At 43.2% G+C, this 22,318-nt stretch overlaps 1 protein-coding gene across 16 annotated transcripts in view; it reads right to left on the bottom strand.

Annotated features, from left to right (window-relative positions):
- Positions 1-22,318, bottom strand: part of RGS6 (regulator of G protein signaling 6) — a 646,702-nt gene that overhangs the window by 90,445 nt on the left and 533,939 nt on the right. For all 16 annotated transcript variants that reach the window (XM_064375005.1, XM_012438057.2, XM_012438051.3 and 13 more), the window contains exon 13: positions 6,061-6,171. In XM_064375005.1, the coding sequence (XP_064231075.1) occupies positions 6,061-6,171 (111 nt within the window). The remainder of the gene's footprint in view (positions 1-6,060; positions 6,172-22,318) is intronic.

The raw sequence follows: 22,318 nt of genomic DNA, 5'->3' as shown, positions 1-22,318 counted from the left end.
TTCTCAGTCTCCACTTTCCTGCAAACCTTGACCCACATTCTCCAAACCCCTCCTCACATGACGTGTTTGGGAGGGTGGGGGCCTTCATTGGAATCTGAAGGTCTTGAGAAGGGGGTACATGTTGCTCCTCCTAGCAGCCTACTACATAAAAATCACATACTAGACATTCCTGCTTTTGAAAAGTCCCTGGTCACCTCAGTGCTAGGCATTTCCCTGGCCCTGCACAGAGACCTAGTTTTTGTTGACCTCTAGCTTCTCTCCCTCCCCTGCTTTCCCCTCCCCTTAGTTCTCCCCTCTCAGGAACAGAGAATTCATTTGTCTCATTTTCTCAGGGGCACAGCACAACCCTATCCCTTTGTTGTTGAGTCTCTGCCAACCTCTCTGCCCTGAGGGCCTTACTTTCTACTCCAAGTGGCTTAGTGTCCTTTGCCAAGCAAAGAGGAGTTCTGGTGCCAGATGGTAAGATAGCATGTTCTATTTACCTGGCTACATTTGTATCCTGAGAGCCCTTCTTGTTCAGGACACAGCACATAGTAGGCTTCTATACCTATGTACTGAATTAAACTGAAACTGAGAAAAAGTGACTCAGTTATTTTATTGGTCATCTTCAGCCTTCACTGTGTGGACAGAAACTATCCCTTGGCTGAAGTGTGATGTTGGCACTGATCCCACACTCTGTTTTTCCTCACTCATTGCCAGCAACTAAGTGGGTAGGAGCAGTTGGGGGAAGAAACAGGGCCTCGTTTTCACTTGTATCCGAACACTTGATTCTGCCTGTAAGTGGACAGAACGCTGTAGCTGTCTTAGGTTAGGCATGAAGTTCAGAGTCGAAGCTGGAACAATAGGAGCAGAACCAGGGCATGAGTAGTAAGGGGCAGGTAGCACCTTCTTGGGGAAAAAGTGCTGAATAAGTTGGAATAAACCAACAGGCCAGGTGACCCCATTTTCCTAAATGATTACCTACTTCTTTGCTGACTTTCAAGAACAAAAGAGGAAGTTCGTTTTATCATGGTGAATTAGGTTCACGCGCTTGCCTCTCCTCCTCTCCCAAATACCAATGAAATGATCAAATAAAGAATGACTTATTCATCCATCCTCCCTCCAGCCCACACGGTGCCCACCGTGTGCCAGATAGGCCTAGGCACTGAAATAATCCTAAGTCCTATTTAGAAAGGGAGCCAGTGGGAGGACGTGTCATAGAACAGCTGGAGGGCGGGGTGGTCACTCCAGATTGGTGGTCACAGAAAGCCCTTCTGAGGAAGGGACACCAACGCTGAGTGAGACCTGAATGAGAAATGAAGACAGCCATGTGAGGATCTGGGGGACAAGTGGCTGAGGAGGAGGGAATGGGCAAGTGCTCAGAGCTAAGTAAAAAAAAACCTCCAAAACAAAAAAACTAAACATAGTATGTAGAGGCAAAGAAATTTCCCATCAGCAGATGAGAGCTCTGAGAAATTTCAGAAAGGCACAAAGCAGATGGACTGAACTTGTGACATAGCTGATTGAGAGCAGTCTACAATTCCAGTGAAGGCATCAGAGAAGGAAATAGCTGAGTGTCCCCAACAGAAGCCTGGGCAGCAAGCCTGGAAATGGAGGCAGTGGGTGGGCATCCGACAAGGGGCATATGGAAGCAACTCAGGAACATGGGACAGGCTCCACATGGCAGAAAGCATTTGCTAAGTTAAGGGGGCTGTTTCCTGGCCAGCTTCTGAGATGGACACTAAGGCCAGAGGATTGTGCTTCTGTCAACTAAAGGGCAGCACAGCATGCAGAGGAAAAACATCTTGGGAACCAGGGAGACTTTAAAGACTTGCTAGCTTTCTCCCCACCTTTCACTGGCTTCTGCAGATCCAAGTGGGTTCCCCTAAGACCCATCAGTGGAAGAAGAAGAGTGCACTTGTTGGGGAGTATCATGGCGAAGAAACAGAAAGACATCAGAAACTCCATTAGGGCTTGAGCCACAGAGCAGAGCACTTGACTGCAGGGACGTCACACTAGGGAGGGTGGGGATCTACCTCCCCAAGACTCCCATTGCCACCTGTCTCACTGTAAGAGAGGACCCAATCTTTTAGTCTGTTCTTGGACCACATACCCAGGACCCAGAGGGGAACCGTGGCAATGGACCTATGCCCATCCATTCATACATTCAGTTGCAGCCCTACACCTGTGTAAACTGCTCAGGTGAAAGCCTGCCAGGGAACTCTGTGAACCACACCAGGAGTTCTTAAACTGTGGCAGCCTCAGAATTGCCTGGGGTGCTTGCTCAAGATGCAGATGGCCAGAGCCACCCCAGTATGTGTGTATTTTTAATGAGCACCCCAGGTGATTCTGATGCACAGCATGGCTTAGAACCATTGACCCACACCATTACTGAGAGCATCCTCACCAGCTACTGATAGAGTCCCAGGCCCCAGCTGCACCATAGATGTTTTGTATCTCCCTGAGTGTGGGGAGATTAAAAACAACAGCGACAACAACAACAAAAAACCCCAGTGTCCAATTGTCCAACTGCCAGAAAGTCTGAATTAATTGGCTGTGTGTGAGGACCAGGCATTAGTATTTTTTAGAAACTTCCAGGTGGTTCTAATGTATGGCAGGATTGAAAGCCAAGACCTTCCTTTATAAAAATGAGCAGTCTTCCAAATAGCTGGGCATATGAAAAGAATGATCTGCTTTGAGCAGTGACCAGAGGAATGAAACAATGACCAAAGATGATGATTCTCTAATAAATAACCCCGAATGAAACTAAGTGGCAGAAATAAAGAGGAGATATGAAGATATGGGAAAAATACAAAATATGAAAAAAATCTGTATCACATCTCCAGGGGGATTAAGATGATAAACACCAACAGAACAGAGCAGGCTACTAAGAAAAGAACAGTCCAAGAAGTATTAAGAAGTGTTGGAAATGAAAAGTGTGGCTGTCAACCACCCGCCCAACACTCAGTGGGAAAAGAAAAACTCATTGAAGTATAAAATCACGAATGGACACTGCTGAAAATCAAAGCAGTGATTCTGAAGAGCAATTCAGGATATCGTATCCTTTGAATATAGAATAAAAAGACTAAAAGATGGAAATTATAAAAAGGAAAGTATAAGAGATACAGCAACTCCATCTCAGAGGCCCAGAATTCTTAGAAAAGGATTTCCTGAAAAGTGAGGGTAGAATGGAAAAAAGAAGAGCAACAATTTTAAAGAGAGAGAGAGAAAAAAAATCCTAAATTAAATAAAGAGTTAAGTTCTTGACTTAGAACAGAAGAAACTACTTAGGTCTCATCAGAAATATTAGAAAGAATATACATACTATATGCTAGTTATTTTTTAAATGTTCATAGAAATATAAGTTCAAAAATGTTAGTTTAAAATATATCAAGTTAACACACCTCTGGGAAGAATGGGATTTAAAGGAGGCAAAAGTAACTTCTACTTTTTATTTTATATGCTTCAATCTTATTTGTTTAAATTGATGATGTTTTGCGGTGGCTCACGCCTGTAATCCCAGCACTTTGGGAGGCCGAGGCGGGTGGATCACAAGGTCAAGAGATTGAGACCATCCTGGTCAACATGGTGAAACCCCGTCTCTACTAAAAATACAAAAAATTAGCTGGGCATGGTGGCGCATGCCTGTAATCCCAGCTACTCAGGAGGCTGAGGCAGGAGAATTGCCTAAACCCAGGAGGTGGAGGTTGCGGTGGGCTGAGATCGCGCCATTGCACTCCAGCCTGGGTAACAAGAGCGAAACTCCGTCTCAGAAAAAAAAAAAAAAAAAAAAACATTTAAAAGGAAATGCAACTAGAATAGAAACCGGAGTTTTAACAAAGTTAACATAAAATTTGATTAATAAAGTAAAAGGGAAGAGAAAAAGAAGAACAAAGAATGAGATTCAGAAATATGTCAGGAAAAAGATAAAATATATAATTCAAGTAAACGTGCTGTTGTATATCCCAATATCCAAAGCAAAACATATTGCTAGGATCTGTCTAATAGCCATGTGAAAAGGTTCTCAAGTATATTAACAAAGAAACAAAGGAGTAAAATGAGAATTATTTTAGCCTTTTGGATTTGCAAAGATAAAAAGATTGATGATGCTTGGGATGGTAAGAATGTGGGGAAATGGGCACTTTTAAGCTATGGGAATGAAAAACGTGTTATGATTTTGCTCAAGAGGAATCTGGACATATGAACTAAAATTAAAATATGCATATCATTTCTAGAAATTCTACTCCTGGAAAATTTATACTAAGGAAATAACTGAACTTGTGTACAAAGATGTTGCTGGAATCATTGTTTCTAGTGGCAGAAATGGAGGATATAACCTAAATATTTATGACCCAGGGATTGGTAAAATAAATTTTACTTCACCCATGCCAGGGGATACTATGTAGCTATTAAAAAGGGTAAGGTGGATCTATGTGTTTACACAGAAAGACTGCCATGACATATTGCTAATTTAAAAATTATTGGAATATCTTATATTCGTATATACATATGTATACACACACAGAACCCAATAGCCAATATACAAAAGGACAGAATATTACACATGCATAAAAATCCAAAGTAATAGACACTAAATCAGATGTTCCCAAACTCGCTGAGCTTGGGACCCTTAGTGTCTCAGTAAGTTTTTCACAGTGCCCCTGGGCCAAAAGAAATACTTAACAGTGTCATTTATTATGGCCAGGACCAATCAACTTAATATGTATTTGTATCCTGACAACTTAGTAGCTGTTTGAAAGAGGTATGAATTGATTTTTTTTTTCATTCTTAAATAACTACAATATGCACCTATTGGGCACTACATGTTTCTTAAATTTTGGAATTAGATTGGACCTTACCATCCCTATGTCCTACTCCATGTTAATTTTTACACAGTACTTGCTTTGTATCACAGCGACTGCACTGAAAAGCCAGATTTGCAAAGACACGTTTCATCACAAGGGATGTAATGTGCTCTAATGTTGATGGTTCTTAAGGAACCATCTTAAGCTAGCAGTTTATGCAGTATCTGGCATGAGTCAACTATCACTGTTTCTCCCTAAAAAATTTGGAATATTCTGTAGTAACTCTCTGAGTTCCCACAGTGCCCGGGGTGCTCTGGTCCACTTTGGGAACCACAGCATCAGACTAGAAACAAAGGTTCTTTTTGGAAGATGAAATTGGGTTGGAAGAAGAGAGCATTTTCTTCTTTATGCGCATCTGGATAATTTGAACTTTTTATAATGAGCATCTGTGACTTTTATTACTTTTTGTAAGATTTTTTCCCTTTCAGGAAAAGAAGCCGGAAAAAGGAGCAAAAGATAATGTGAGAGTGACAGAGACATGAAAACGGAAATAAATGCAGGGGGTGCGAAGGCACATCACACTAGCTTTGTCTGTGTGTTTCCTTCTGTAATTCTGAAAGTAGTCCAAGTCCCTCTGGGCTTTGGTTCCTCCTCTCTTAAGTAAACACACTGGCTTCCCTCATAGGGAAGGAGAAACTGGCTGGAATCACTGCTGGAAGTTACTCCAAAAGAGCAGAGTGATGAAATCATGGTTCTGGAGCCCTCTGCCTGAGTTCTAGCCCTAACTCTGCCGTACTAGCAGAACTTGACCTGGGGCAAGTTCCTTAACTCCTCTGTGCCTCAGTTTCTATGCCTGCTCAATGGTGAGAACAGTAATGTTTACCTGTCAAGATAACTCAGTGAGAGACACTTACTGCAGGATGTGGCCAATGCGGAATATATGCCAGCTATTACCATTGTTATTGCTGTCTAATAGGAAAAAAATGGGAACAGCAAATTCTATCCTTCCAGCAATCAGAACTAGAGAATGATGAGGGACTGTCCCAGTTATCATGCTATCCAAAGGGTCAGAGGGAAGCCACAAAGGATTTGTGGCTTTGCATAAATCAAAGCTATAAGGAGGTAGAAACTGTAAGTAGAACGCCAGCCGGGAGGCTACTTGAGGCATTTCTGTTCTAGCAATAAAAAAACTCAAGACAGAATATGAGGTAATCTCATGATCTCATGGATTTTTGTCTACATCCATCCCACTCCCAAACCTTAAAACATTTTTTACCTCATCTCTATGTCCCACAAAGCAACATCGTCGCTGATCCAAGGGTTGGATGGCTCGGCTGGTGTTATCAAAGGGTCATATTCCATGTATTGTTCTGTGTAGGCAATTAAGCTGCAGGAAGAAGGCAGAGCAAAGAATGCAACTGATTTCCTTAAAAAAAAAAAAACCATTCTATTTTACACAAACATTATAGCAGTCTTCACATAATTCTAAATTAAAGGAAAAAATTTATTTCTGCTCCCACTTCTGACACATCAAACTGTTTTCATTTGTCCTTATTTTCTTCTCATTATGAACATACCATTTTTGCATTGTTGCAGCCATAATATACACATGCATTTTGTATCTCTTTTCCCTACTTGACTCTTTACCTGAATCTTGGTGCATCTCTCCCTGGTTATGCTAGCCTTACTGATGTTAATGCACTAGTTAAACCTGTTTGTGTATTACCCTCCCACAAAGACTGGTTCTCAAGGCATCTGGATCTCACAAAAGACACTACAGCTCCACCAGATTGCCAGCTCAGCATTCCCAATTGAAGGACTTTCTTATTACAAAGATTTTTAAATACCAGCAGACCACAAGGAGTTAACATAAACATTAAAAAAAAGAAAGCTTTTTTCTAGTTATAATTATGATCTAATAGATTTTGATTTAATAGATTGACATACTCTATTTTAGACTAATTTTTATTTTTATTAAAATGTATGTGAATAGTTAGAATGATAAAATAGTACCAAATGATTACATATACTAAAAAAGCAAAGGAATTATTTTTCCTTCTATCCCTTCTTAGAGAGGCATCTACTTTCTACCTTGTTTTTTCTAAAAGTTACCTATGTATTTCTAAATTATATGCTTTTATATCTATTCTAGATTTTTTTTGATTTTAGACAAGAATTTAACTTTCTGTTCACCAGTCCTCAACTCCCACCTTTTTCCTACACAGTCTTCCAAGTAGACTTGTATAACAATTTTTGTTAAATCAATAGTCAGTGTCTACATTATTAAACTAGATACAAATTGTTTGCTGTTCAGCTGAATATCATACTACTTTTTCCAAGTGTTTTAACAAACCTGAAAAACATCTAGCAATCAAATTTTTCACATCTTAAACACATCAAATAATTGAGCAGTTCTGTCCCCTTGTTTCCCAGAGACTTTCTCTCCCAAAGTCTTTAGTCTTCTTGCTTGAAACTGGACCATTTGCTCTATGGGCTTGATGCACAATTATCATCTTGGGACTTCCTTCATTTCTGTGTTGAAGCCCACGTTTACTGGATTCCATGTCTATTTCTTGTTTTTACTCCCTGGTTGTGTTGAAGCACATCCTTTAGTAGTTTCCTAATAAAGGATGCATGAAAATCCTTGCAAGTCTAAAAATGCTTTTATCTCCATACCTGACTAATAGTGCTAGACACAGAACACTAGATGAAAAACGTTCCTTTAGAATTTTGAAGCATCACTCCATTTTTTTTTCTGGCATGCAGTGTTACTATTAAGAAGCCTGGATCCATTTTTGTTCTTATTCTTTTGTTCAGTTTCTTTTCTCTCTATCAACTTAGAATCGTCTCTTTATTGCTAGTGTTCTGAAATTTCATGATGGCCCTTGCTGGTTGTTTTATTCATTATGCTGGGCACAGTGTGCAACAGATAAGAAAATATTTATCAGGAATTTTATAGTATTTCATCACTAACTTTATACCCTTCATTTCCTTTGTTTGCTTGTTCTATGTTTTTTCCAGTTCAATATTGGACATTCTGAATTGTTAATCTATTCTCCCTACCATTTTTCATCTCCTTGTCTTTTGTTAAACTCTCTTTCAACTTTCTCTTTATTTATTTTTTAATTTTGAGTCATTACTTTCTTAAGTTTCCAGAATTTCCTTTTGGTTATCAGAGTGTCAAGTTCTTGTTTTATAGATGAAATATCTTCTCATATCTCAGATAAAATTAATTCTATACTTTTATTATAAGTTTCTTTTACTTGTTGAATTATTTCAGTTCTTCCAAGTTCCTTTTTTTTCTGTCTATTTTGATTATACTCTTTCACGTTGGGGCTTGAGTGTCTGGAAAATCTTTGGACATCCATTTATGCTTAAGAGTGAGGTACTGAAACCTGCTTGGAGGCTCAGTGCATGTGGATGGGGCTTGTCACTGACGGGCTTCATAGTCACAGGGAAGTTTACCAGTATTTTCATGGGAGCTCCACGTGAGGCATCTGGAGTCTTTCCTGGGGGATCTATTTTTCTCTAGAGCAGACATTGGCAAGCTTTTTCTACAGGGCCCAGAGAGTAAATATTTTAGGCTTTGTGGGCCAGATGGTGTCTGTTGCTACTACTCAGCTCTCCTGTTGTGGCATAAAAGCAGCCATAGACAACTTGCAGATGAATGTGTGTGACTGTATTCTAATAAAATTTTATTTGCAAAAACAGACTGGAGTATGGTTTGGCCCACAGGTTGTACTTTGACAGTCACTTGCCTGTGGGTATATATGTTTGGCTCCTGGAGGCCTGAAAGCAGGGCCGGGGAGGGGCCAAGGGTCTGTTGGGGCTCAGAACATGATACTCCAAAGTATGGCACTTTGGTATGCTGAGTACTTTGAACTAAAGGAGATTGAAAGGGCCTCAGAAGCCAAGACTTTCACTTTCTCTCATGCCCCTGTCTCCCATCCCTTTTTCTCCCCTGATGCAAGTCATAGAAACAAGAATTCTTTTTTCCCAAGGTGGGTCATAGAAACTAGAATGCCTTTCCTGCAAAGCCAGCCACAAAACCTAGAAAGGTCACTCTCTCCCTTCTCCCTTGAAAAGCCTCATTCCAGAGAGGTCTTGTTCCATACCCTGGAGGAAGGAATGCTACTCAGAGAGACTAAGAAGAATCTGAACAGACAGGCCTTGCTGGGTTTTCTCCCCTCACGCTGTTACCAGTAGATCACACCCTTTTGTCCAATCACATTTCTATGAGGCTGCCCATTCTTCATGGAACCTAAGCATAAAAACAGACAGTTTTCTCTGAGTCTTTGAGTCTTTGTTTCTGAACGTTTCTGTGTCATGTAAAACTTTGATGAAATATATGCATTTATGCTTTTCTCTTGTTAACCTCTTGTGATAGCAGTGTTGGCCATAATCCTTATGGTGGACGAGGAAAGGTATCCCACTTTCCATCTCTACAGGCCTCACAGTTCAGTGTGTAGAGCCTTCATTAATTCTCTTGTTTTCGGCTGGCCTCTTACGATATCTGATGTGCCTGTGTTCTGAGCGTATGTGGCTCAATTTCTTTCAAGAATAAACTTCCCATCTCCTGTGGTGGTGGTAGGTGGGAAAGATTGTTTCCTAGTGGGGCAGGAGATCAGGGGTGCAAAGTCTCCTGAGACAGACTTGAGTGTTCCTCTGCTGTTAGCCCCATGCCTCATTCCTGCCTTCCACGGTCCCTGGTGCCTTCAAGAGCCAAGGCCAGGCTTTACTGGGAAAACTGGCTCACTTTGTCACATTATTTCTGCCCCCAGCATGTAGGTTAGAATGTTCTTCACTCTGTCCCTATGCACTTTGCTTTTCTTCTCTTTTTTTTTTTTTTTTTTTTTTTTTAAGGTGGAGTTTCACTTTTGTCATCCAGGCTGGAGTGCAATGGCATGTTCTCTGCTCGCTGCAACCTCCGTCTTCTGGGTTCAAGTGATTCTCCTTCCTCAGCCTCCTGAGTAGCTGGGATTACAGGCATGCACCACCACACCAAGCTAATTTTGTATTTTTAGTAGAGATGGGGTTTCTCCATGTTGATCAGGCTGGTCTTGAACTCCCAGCCTCAGGTGATCTGCCTGCCTCAGCCTCCCAAAGTGCTGGGATTACAGGTGTGAGCCACCGCACCCAAACCTGCACTTTTTTTTAAAATTAAATTTTGAAATATTTCAGGCATACAGAAAGGTATAAAAATTGTAAGAAATCACCCTTGTACTCACTGATCAATTAAAAAAATAAAACATTACAAATAGAGACATGGGTGCCTGTGCTTATGTTCCCCAATTCTATAGACTTTGTATTTTGGACAAATATGTTGAAATTATTAACAAATAGTTTGTTAACCTTGTGGGTTAATGCCATTTTTGTTCCTTTAGTGACATGTTGCATTTGAGGAAAGGAAGAAGATGAACATATTTCTACAATATTGTCTTGGTTACATTGAGTGGCTTTATTACAATTTACTTAATCATTTCCTTTATATTAGACAGACTTTAAATATTTCTTTTTTAGTATACATAGTAGTGTTGTAGAGCACCACTGTTCATACCGATGTTTTTTTTTTTCATCTTCTGGATTATTTATTTAGATCCATAAGCAGAACTATTCGACCCAAAGGTGTGAATATTTTTATGGTTATTGATCCACAATAAAACTTTCCTTAAGCATTGCCAGCTCATGTGTCAGCAACTTTGCCCACAACAGCAAAGTCAGAGCCACAATTCCTACTACTGAATTGCAAAGGGCAAGCATGGTCAATTAGCTTAATGCTGGACACACAGAGAAATTAGTCAGAGGCTCCATCTCATGCTGCTGGAAATGTGATCCATGAACCAGCAGCACTGGCATAACCTGGGAGCCCGTCAGCAACGCAGGATCTCAGGTCCCAGCCCAGGCCTCCTGAGTCAGAGTCTGCATTTTAATAGGATCCCCCAGGTGACTCACATGCACATTCAAGTTTGAGAAGAAACACACCTCATTCCTCAATTTTGCAAAGAGTTCAGGACATGAGATGTTTTATTTATCAAATCAAAATGAAGAAGCCCCTAGTAATTTTGGTTTTGAAGATGGATGTACATTTTCTGATACCTCAGAGCCTCCCCACTGTCCCGGGTGTAGACTGTGACCCAGCGGGGTAGAAGAAGCAGTGATCACAGTTGAAAAGCATTGGTTTGAGTTCTTGGTTGAGCCACTTAACTGAATCTTTGTCAAGTTCATCATATATTATGTAATGGCCTTCTTGAGCACTCAGGACCATTGTGATAGTGGGAAAGCATCTCAAAAGAATCTTGACAATCCTCTACAAATATAAAATAGACAAGTGAAACCACATGCACAGTAGAGGCACATCCTCTGTCCTACAGATCTCCTGCCAGGTATGCATCTTCCCCAGGGCCAGGCTTCACCAATAAGAGCTGTATTAGTTTGATTTCCTGTTGCTGATAAAGACATACCCAAGACTCAGCAATTTACAAGAGAAAGAGGTTTAATGGACTTACAGTTCCAAGTAGTTGGGGAGGCCTCACAATCATGGTGGAAGGCAAGGAGGAGCAAGTCATGTCTTACATGAATGGCAGCAGGCAAAGAGCGAGCTTTTTCAGGGAAACTCCCATTTTTAAAGCCATTGGATCTCATGTGACTTAGTCACTATTGTGAGAACAGCACAGAAAAGACCTGCCCTACGATTCAATTACCTTTCACCAGGTCCCTACCCCAGCACGTGGGAATTCAAGATAAGATTTGGGTGGGGACACAGCCAAACCATATCAAGAGCTGTACAGCATCTCAGGCAGAATGAACATGGGCAAGGGAGCTTTAAGAAAGCACTGTGGCAGGAAGGATCAGGCTACGAGTTGGTGCTGCAGTAGGTAGCCACTTCTTAGCCACTTGGGCTGATTGAATTCTTTATAAAAGAAATGGTATTGCATGGAATATGTTAGTTTTCTAGAGCTGCTATAATAAATCACCACAAATGGTTAAAACAACAGAAGTTTATACTCAGTTTTCGAGGTCAGAAGTCTGAAATCAAGGTGTTGGCAGCATCCTCTCTTTAAAGACTCTAGAAGAGACTCTCCTCTCCTGTCCTGTCCTGTCCTCTTTCTGGTGGCTGCAGGCATGCCTTGGCTTGTGGCTGCATTATTTTCATCTCTGTCTTTGTTTTCACATGGCTGCCTTCTGTGCCTGTGTCATCTGCTCTCTTTTTCTGTCTTATAAGGAATTTGCCATTGGATTTGGAGTCTTTCTGGATAATCAATGATGATTTAGATATCCTTAACTGAATTACATCTGCAAAGACTCTTTTCCCAAAGGAGGTCGCATTCACAGGTTTCACGGGTAAGGACTAGGACCTATCTTTTGGGGGTCCACTATTCAACCCACTACAGGGAATGCGAGAGAGTAATCTGGATGTGGGGATAGAGAGAGCACACTGGGCCGCCTGTCTCCTTTATTCAGACCAGCACAACACAAGCCAGCAGCAGAAAACCAAAATCCTGTTCAGGGGGTGATGGGTCATACTGAGGTGCCCCAGAGAATCTGAGTCATGATGACAGATCGGGGGGTTCTCCCGATTATGAGGCATTTGAGCATCCATGGCATTCTCAAAATCTGAGATGAGCATACAGCCCAGGGACTCCCCTTTTTCCTCCCAGGACATGTGCCTCAGCCATTCCAAACATCTCAGCCTTAGTTAGCTTTGAATCTGAAATAAAAGACATCCACTTGGCAGGCCAAGGCAAAAGGTAGGGCCTCTTTTAACTAGTTAATTGTGTTATTGGGCAATGTTTTTTAAAGACCAGAAACAGGTTTGTCTGAAGTAGAACGTAGGGATTGAAAAATGAAATTTCCTCCCCTCTTCCCTCTCATATCCTTATTTCACTGAGACAGACTGGGGTTTTCATTCCAGACTCCTCCTGGAATGTGTTCTAGCAGACCGTCCATGTGGCCACATCTCCAGCCTGGGAAGGAGGGGTCCAACCAGCCAGGTCAGGTCCTGTGGACAAGTCCCCATATGGAGCTGAGTGAGTGCTGGGGTGAGGGGATAGCTGGGAATGCTCAGGAGAGGCTGCGGTGAGAATTCAGCCGGAACCTGGTCCCTCAAGGAGCCTGCAGGGTCCAGCTGCCTATTACTGTGTACCTGGCAATGAAGGCAGCTGCCCGCTGACCAGCCTAAGGCAGCAGAATCTTAAAAGTCCAGAGAGCAACTAAGGAAATGGGAAGTAATATGTGATTACTTAAGCTGTAATGAAACACAGGCACATAGCCAGATCTCTTTAAGAGATCTGGGAATATCTTCAGAGAAGCGGATGGAGGAGCGGTGGTGACAACTAACGGTGATGTTGGTTTAGGAGAATGTGGCTGAGAGCCCAAGGTGAGATTTTTGTAACCATCCAACATAAGAGCACAAGATATGACTTTGTAACAGGCATTAAGCATGAACTGAATTGTTCCTGTAAGATTGTGCCATGTTGCACCTTCTCCAAAAAAGGTCTAGGCAAGTGGCATCAGACACACTGTAGAGGAACACGTGGAGAAGGAACACAGAAAGTCCTGATGATCTGAACCAGGCAACAAAGCCAAAATCGTTACGAACAACTCATCTGTCAGCCAGTGTCAGTGATGAGTGGTATTGGTCAGAAGGGAAATTTATTTTATTAAAAGAGGGAAATCTATTCTTTTAAGTTACATAAATAAAGTCAGAGGCTTTGTAAAGGAAACAGTAAAATTATATGGCCATATGTATTTTGATTGATGTATTTTATTGGTAGAAAAAGGAAGTACTGAATCATCAGAATTAGACATACGCACACTGGGGCTATAAGAGGCACTCCTAGTCAGCAGGGCGCTTGGAGATGCTGGTATATTAAAGACAATGAGGATGAACAATTTGGTCTTCAGATTCTAAGAGAAGGGGAGAGACTGGGGTTTTATATTTGCTTCTAATGGTTGCCAAAACAGATTATCTCATATTTAGTAGCTGAAAACAATACAAATGTATTGTCTTATAATTCTAAGCATCAGAGAAGCCTGAAATGGGCCTCACTGAGCTAACATCAAGATGTCAGCATGGCAATGTTCTCCTAGGGGAGAATTCATTTGCTTGCCTTTTTCCAGCTTCTGGAGGCTCCCCACATTCCTTGGCTTATGGCCCCCTTCCATCCGCAAAGCCAGCTATGGTCGTCTCATGCTGCATCACTCTGACACTGACTCTTCTGCCTCTCTCCCCCACATTTCAGGGCACCGTGGGTATCCTGGGCCCATCTGGGCAATCCAGGATAATGTCTCTATTTTAAGGTCAACTGATTAGCATACTTAAGTCTATACTGTCACATCCCATGCAAACAGATTCAGTGTACATGGATCTGTGCTCCCTCATTTGTCCTATTTGCCATCACCACTGCATGGAAAAGACAGGAGACAGCAAAGTGCATCTTGTTGGAGGTTCCCACAGGTCACTTGGGCTTTTAGTATTCTGCTGCCTCAACTGCTCTCCCAGCTTCTTGGGGCAGGGATGGGGGTTGTATGTGATCCTTCCCAGAGAGAATAGCAGAGAGGGTTAACTTCACAGCCAGGGTAGCCAAAGACTGAGAGGAGCTGAAAGAATACCCCAAACTGGGCAGACAGGGAAGGTGGCCTCCTCTTCCCTTATGCTTCTCAACATCATCACACTGTGCAGAAACAGCACAAGAAATGAAAGCAAGGACTCCTTGCCTTTTCCTTGCTTTCCTGTCTCCTTAATCTGGGCTGGAGATGCCTTATGCCTGGTAACTAGAGTTTCCAAGGTAGGACACAGGAAAGAAATGAAGGTTGGCCACATAGGGTAAGATCTAAGCTTAATGCAAAGAGATGAAAAGGCTTTTGGGTTTGTGCCTAGGTTGTCCAGCGCCATTTCTTAGGCATGAAAGGAGATCCAAATGGAGATAGAAGTGCTGCCTAGGAATACAGTGAATGAACTTGGTTGTGTTGACCCTTACGCTGGGTCTCTTGAGAATCTGAGTGAAGCAAATAGGAATTCTGGATGGTAAGAAGTACTCCAAAATGGGTGAGCAAGCATAGAAGGCCTCTCTGGGTTTCTGCTCAGTTCTCCTTGTCTCCTGACATGTACACAAGGCTACTTCAGGAGCTGCCATGTATTTATTTATAAGCCCTGCTCCTGGCCATGGTTGATTTGTCCAGGAACAGACAATGATGTAAATGGCATTCATATACTCTTTCCCCAGCTTCAGCAGTGGAAATTCTCACATTGCTATGAAGAAATACCCAAGACTGGGTAATTTACAAAGGAAAGAGATTTAATTGACTCACAGTTCAGCATGGCTGGGGAGGCCTAGGAAACTTACAATCATGGAGGAAGGGGAAGCAAACATGTCCTTCCTCCCATGGTGACAGGAAGGAGAATGAGAACTGAACGAAGGTGGAAGCCCCTTATGAAGCCATCAGGTCTCATGAGAACTTATTATCACGAGCATAGCATGGGGGAAAACACCCCCAAGATTCCATTACCTCCCACTGGGTCCCTCCCACCACATGTGGTGATTATGGGAACTACAAGATGAGATTTGGGTAGGGACACAGCTAAACCATATCAAAGTTGTATAGTCACAAAGTTCAAGGGGTAGTGGTGTCATGCTTCCTAACACATGTCTGTCATTAAAAAGAGTAAGGCCAGCATGGAAAATGGGCAGGAGCAGAGAGGAAGAACAGGTCTTGAGGGCGCTCAAGGTTCTAGCTCCAGCTCTTCCTGAGCTCAATGGCATTGCTGCCTTTCCCAGGGTTCAACTCTGCAGCCCCTCCTTGTATTTTGGGAGCCAATGTACGCTCCTATTTTGCAGAACTAGGTTGAAGCTGGGGATTTATTGCTTGGAATCAAACCAATATACTTGAAATGGAAATGAAGATGATGTGAATGTGAAGGCAAGTTCATCAAGGCAGCCCTTTATAGAATTATCCAGAGAGGTTCTCTTTCAGAACACGTGCTTCCTGGTGGTGTACAGATTACAAGATGAACACAGTCTGTTTGCGACACACAAGACAATGAGAAGGCCAGGCAGGCAATGAAGGAGGCAGCAATGGCCAATGCACAGTACCATTTCAGTCCAAAGTCAATACCAACAACCGCAGAAAGACTAGGGGTAGGACAGGAAAAGCAAAAAGGGAGAAGAAAATAGAGGCATACAAAGAGCTTTGTAGGATGTCCAGCACAAAACAGTACACAGCAGAAATGGTCCTCCAACTGCTGGGTGTGAGTGGCAGAAAAGCAGAACTGGAATGAGATGGAAGAAAGAAAATAAATATAGGGAATTCAGAAGTCCATTGAGAACAATATTTCTCATTGAGTAATTTTAGCATCTTGTTCCTTTATCCCTGACTCCTGATTGATATGTGGTTCTGTTATTTTCAAATGACAAATTCTCACATCACTAGAAGATGCTGATCTGTGAAGCTTTAGCAAATGTGCTACCCACCATTGTCATGGGCTTTGAACTAGATCTTGGGTCGAAGTGTGGAACTGGCTGATTTGTTCACAAACTCCTGCTCCATGACCCTTTAGTAAGTGGCAAAGATCTGCCAGAGGGCTGCTGGGAGTACAGTCTGTGGCCAGTCATCTGTAGACATTATGCAGTACCTATTATGCCTTTAAGTAGCAAACAGCTCTCTGGATCTCAGGGAGTCATTAGGGCTGAGCTAACAGCAAAGTCACAGCTTGTAATCATAGTAACCAGTCCTGGTAGGAGAACAGTTATTAATGCAAAACATTCCCAATTTAGATTGCTAATTAGGGTCTACCTTTGATAAACTTGGTGAGGACGGAAACAATGAAAGAGAATTTAGTAAACATATAGTCTATACATTTGAGAAAATATGAAAAAAATAAGTTTCAGACTTTCTCCTTTCTCTCTTAAAAAAGACATAATTTTGTTACAAACTGTATAGATGTGACAAAAAAAAAAACAAAAAACAAAAAAACTATGATGAGTTGGAGGAAGAAGAAATGCTGTCCGTCCTGAGTTAAGCAATGCCTAGGAGGAATCCCTAGAGCTAAGGACACAGATACAGAGCAGGTGGGGGGAGATGAAGAGATACTGACATGGCTAGACTCCAGAAAAAAGGGACAGTGAAGTATGGCCTGCGGCTATGGGAAACTATTATTAAAAAAAAAACAAAGAAACAAAAACTGATGCATGGAATGGAAAGGATTATGGAATATGACCATTAGTCCTACTTTAGAAAGACAATAAAAATGCACTAAATCACTCATGATGAAATCAGGGCCTCTAAATGAGGGAAGACCTGGACACAGAATGTGAAAGGGCGTGAAGGGCAGAGCACCTTCGCACGCCTCGCTTTGCTCCGTGCAGTTTCTGAACTGTGATGCACAACAGGGAACCAGGCCAGGAAGGATCTGATTAGAAAGGAAAATGAGAAGCAGAGCAGCACTGAGGAGAGGAAAGAAGAAAGTTTGATTCCTAGCAATTAATTAATTAATCTAGCTTTTTTTTCACTTGGAGAAGGTGGGAAGTAGAGAGAATATAAAGAAAGAAATCCTTAATTGCAGGTCACCCAGAGAAAACACATTCAATAGAGAAATTTGGGATGAATGAAGGAGCATGAAGGTGAATTCAGCCCTGCAGGAACAAGAGCTTACACCAGGCCAGGTATGGAGGCCCTCCTTTCCCATATGCAGCAGACTCCAGATCTTGGTCTGGATATGGTCACCCTGGCTATAATGATACCTCTGGTCTTTTTTAAATTTCTGTCACCTAGAACAGGCTAGGAGAAAGGAGGAGTAAAGACCCCCATGGTTTCTGGAATCCCATAAAAGCAAAGTTGTAATGACTTCTGTGACCCTCTGTTTTCCTCCCCTGAAACTATCATTAGACATTAAGTTCACAAACCTCTATCACCCTAGCAGGTTTTTAATAGACCCTTAGGGTGTCCAGTCCCTTGCTGTCTTATCTCATTTCATTAATTACATTTCATGATCACCAAGGGTCAGGAGGTGGAGGAAGAACCAGCATCCAATTTCAGGGAGCAGCGGCAATCTCAAGATGATGCTAAAAAAATCAATTCAGCAGTCAGCTGTGACACACAAATGGCTCCTAGCAATAGTGTGAGGATGAGCCAAGTACAGACGCAGGTATGAAATGAAATGACTTGGTCTCTCTGTGTGCGGGCAGTGCGTTGGGATAGCTGCAGTGATTGTGGTGTAGCTCGCTATGGGTGGGAAGAAGTCTCTGGGGATCGCAGCCACACAGTTTGGGAATAAAATGCATGGAGTTTGGGAACAAAATGCACGGAGTTCTAGACAGTTTGGGAATAAAATGCATGGAGTTCTGCTTCTCAACGTTGGTTTGTCAAGTGCTATAAGGCTCAGGTGAATTAAAAAGGGGCTCTCTTGGGGATGCTTGCACAGAAGAGTAAGACCTCACTTACCTGGCAACTTCAATTGTCCGGAGAGCACAAATGAGCTAAGTGACTGTAAGAGCCTATGAGCAGTCTATAGATGAAATAAATGCCACGCCTCAAGGTTCACTGTCTGTTATTTGGAACAACACACCTCCCAAAAACAACACACCTCACACTTGCTTTAGGATCAAGGCTAAGAAGTTTGGTTATTTGATTTCCTGGTGTAGTTCAGTTTCAAAAAAGGAGTCTATTTCTCAACCCTTGAATCTAGTCCAGCTTAGTGACTTGTTTTACACAATACAAGGAAACAGAAGTGACAGAATGCTAGTTCTGAACCGCAAGAGTTTTGTAGGCTTCCGTTCTCTCTCTTGGAATCCCACTATCCCCATGTGGAAAAGGTGAAACTAGCCCTTTGGAGGGTGAGAGACCATGTTAAGGGGCGCTCAATTGTCCCAGCTGAGGCCATCCTAAACCAGCAGAAGCCAAACACGTGAGAGAGCGCAGCAAAGATCGGCAGAGCTGCCTAGACAACCCGCAGCCTCACAGGAAACACGGCTGAGACCAGTGGAGCCAGGTGGCACACAGACGTGTGAGCAATAGTAAAAACCTATTTTTTAAGCCACTGAGCTCTGGGGTGTTTTGTTACTCAGCAACAGCTGATACACCTGGTCTGCTACAGATTGGAAAGGTGGGGGTTAGGTAGAGGGGGAGAAGGGTTAGTAGAGACAAGCAGACAGACAACTAAAAGGCAGAAACAAGAATTCAAAGAACATTATCATCTGGGGCCATTTAGGGAAGGGGAAGCAGTTTGTGGCACCTTAGAAGATCCCGACCACTGACAGTTTTAAAGCACAATAGAAGACACCTGACTCTGAGTCATCTAGAAAAAGTAACTGAAATGTAGTGTCCTTTTGTTAGGAAGGCAAGTGCATGAACCATATTTAAGAAAGATTGCCATTAAAAAAGAGTTAAAATAAAAAGCTTAGGGTGTTAAGTGTCATTTAACTGAGACATTCATGTGTGTGTGCAGGGACAATACATTCTGCAACAGAAATTGGCTAACAGCTCAGAAAGGCTTGTGTGTCGCTTCCGGGGCAGAAGGCAGCCTAGGAAATGCAGTTTGGTTGCCACGATGCTGGCATTCTGGGGACACTTAAGCATTCATGAAGACAAGGGACAGAATATTTGGAACTGGGACGGCCTGAGAAATTCTGTGCTGAAGCGCGAGTCTTTTCTCCCCCAAAGCCCCAGGTTAGTGATGGCGTGTGAGGCGGTGGGAGGAGACAGGCAGGGCAAGGTCAGCCTGAGGCAGCCTGCAGAGACCTCTGTGTAGGAGACAGAAGAGACAGAGGGTGCGGGAAAGAACGGCATTAGCAGCCTCCCTCCCTGGCCTGCCCTTTGTTTGCTCCTCTAAGCACCATATATCCAGTTCATGCCGTGCCATGCACTTGAATTCTGCTCTCTTCCGAAGCCCAATCAAGTGCCATGCTGGAAAATCAGCAGCAGCAGCATTCACATTCCTAGTGTGCATACTGGACCAAAGGACTGGACCATGCTTTTGCCATGCATGAGCTCATTAACCCTAAACTTAAATGTGACCACTACCTCCCCTCTAAAGAAGTGAAACAGGCACCGAGAGAAGAAGCCACTGGCTTCATCAGTTAGAAGATAGGAAAGAACAGAAAATCAAACACCACATGTTCCCACTCACAGGCAGGTGTTGAACAATGAGAACACGTGGACACAGGGAGGGAAGCATCACACACTGGGGTCTGTTGCGGGGGGCTAGGGGAGGGACAGGGTGGTGCGAGGTTGGGGAGGGATAACATGGGGAGAAATGTCAGATATAGGTGACAGGGGGACGGAGGCAGCAAACCACCTTGCCATGTAAGTACCTATGCAACAACCCTGCATGATCTGCACATGTACCCCAGAACCTAAAGTACAAAAAAAAAAAAAATAGGAAATCGCAGGAGCAGGATTCAAACCTTGATGATCGGTTCCAGACCCATCCCCTAAACTGTCTGTTCTGCCCCTTTAGTTTGTAAAGTTCCCTTATTCCCTCCCTGCTGGTCTGGATGCACCCTTTAGTCCAACGCTGACTGCAGTCATCCCAGAGCCCAGCTTCGCTGCCCCTAGCCCTCCTGCCTCTCCTCACTGTTAGTCCTCACGGAACTCAGTGAAAAACAATGAAGACCTTTCCTGGGGGATGCGATTCTGATGAACTGTCGCTTATCACCTGGAGCAGGCCCAGGGAAGTCAGATCGGGATGGGGATGTGGATGTGTGTGCCTACCTGAGAGAGCTCAGTCTGCACCTCTGGCAGCTTCTCACCAGCTGCCAGCACCTCCTCCCTGGCCCCATCCTCACAGACCCACTGACAGGCCCTGCTCCCAGCTGCTTTATCTCTAGCTAACACGCATCTCCTCTCCCTCCTCCTCCCTATCTGGGGGTTTCCTTGCGGCTCTAATGAAAAACCCTAGTGTCACATTGAAAAGTTGCCAGTTATTGCTTCTGGGAATAAAATCCAGCCTCTGCCGGGCAGAGACTCATGAAAGCTTCTAGCTGGGCTCTGCGGAGTAGCCAGTTGGAATAATCCTTCAATATGAGCAGCCTCTCAAGCGTAATTAGGCGGTACCAGGTGGGCCCCTCCCTGACAGCAAGGAAACAAACAAATAACAGGACAGGCCAGGCTCCCCACCCCCACCTTGACTTCCTCCATTCTTTGGCCTCTGCACACCTTCCCTGGAGTCTGCCTATCTCATCTGACTAGTTCAGGCTCTTTCCCTGCATCCCAAGATACAACAAAGTGGATGTCCTTACTGATGTGAGCTCTCAGGTCAGCCTGAGTAGCAGATAATGGCTTCATTAGATTGTGAAAGACCAGGTCAATCTACCTGAAGATTATCCAAAATGTGGATTTCTTGGCTCTACCCTGGAACCACTGAATCTGAATCCCTCGGGCTGAGGTTTGGAAATTTCCATTTTTTAACCCCTTCCCTCACCTGGATAATGCTACTTAGAACCACTGGACCTGAGCAACTAGATCCAAAGAAAGATGCTCCTCTCTATATGCTCTTCTAAATTGCAAACCCTAAAGAGCCCTTCCAAGGTCAGACATTAGCATTGCTGGCACGCCGACCCACAAAGTATACTAGGACAGTCATTTCTGTCCCTAGTTCACAGAGAAGGAAGCTAGTGGTTCCTCACAGGCTATGGATGACACCAAGAGAGTTGAGGACATGCTGCTGCTTCACTCACAGCCACTCTTCTGGGGCAAAGGCACCACAGTGAGACCTAAAAAGCATTTTCAGAGCCTGGTACTCTGGCCAGAAGCCACACATAATGAGAGAGGCAGTGTGAGGTGCTTCTGCGGCCTATGCAGCTAGCTGAAATGGTGACTTCAGGCTGATTGGTACCTGAGTGTAAGCTGAGTTCCAGCCATGGCAACTTTCTAGGACTTTTGCAGAGAGAAAGCAGGAATATCAGTGATTCTCAATGGGAATGACTTTCACCCTACCCAGGGGACATTGGCAACGTCTGGAGACATTTTTCGTTGTCACAAATGTGGTAGTGTGGGGACTACTGGCCTCTAATGGGGAGAGGTCAGGAATGCTGCTAAATATCTTATAATTCATAGGACCTTAAGAACACAACAAGGAATTATCTGGCTCAGAATGTCACTAGTGCCACGGTCGAGAAACCCTGGAAGAGATGAAGACGTCAGCCTAAATCGAGGGACGTCCTTAGCCCCTGAAGGTAGGGTGTTCAATCAGTCTCTTTGTTTGGGGTTGGAGTTGTTATAGCTTCCATTTGTTGTTATTTATCTAGAAAAAAGATGTGGATCAACACAGGGGCCAGCAGAGAAAGGCTTACAGGTGTATAGGGGCCTCACAAAGCTAGCCCCCTGTAAGAGCTGGGCTTAAAAGACTCACTTTATCTGACATCCAATAAATACCAAGATCAACTTAAGCTCTTGATTCCTTTAGCAATTGGTCATTGCTTTAACGGTAGCATATGGACAAATAAATATTCAGTACTGAGCTGCCTGGTTAGATTTATTCCATATAAAGTCCCCATGTGGTCTCCTGTCTTCACGGAAGAGTTAAAAAAACAGACCAT

Source organism: Aotus nancymaae, unplaced genomic scaffold (assembly GCF_030222135.1).
Source record: "Aotus nancymaae isolate 86718 unplaced genomic scaffold, 86718_ANA_hifiasm-v0.15.2.pri h1tg000011l, whole genome shotgun sequence".
NCBI lineage: Eukaryota > Metazoa > Chordata > Mammalia > Primates > Aotidae > Aotus > Aotus nancymaae.
This window is presented reverse-complemented; position numbering and strand designations above follow the sequence as displayed.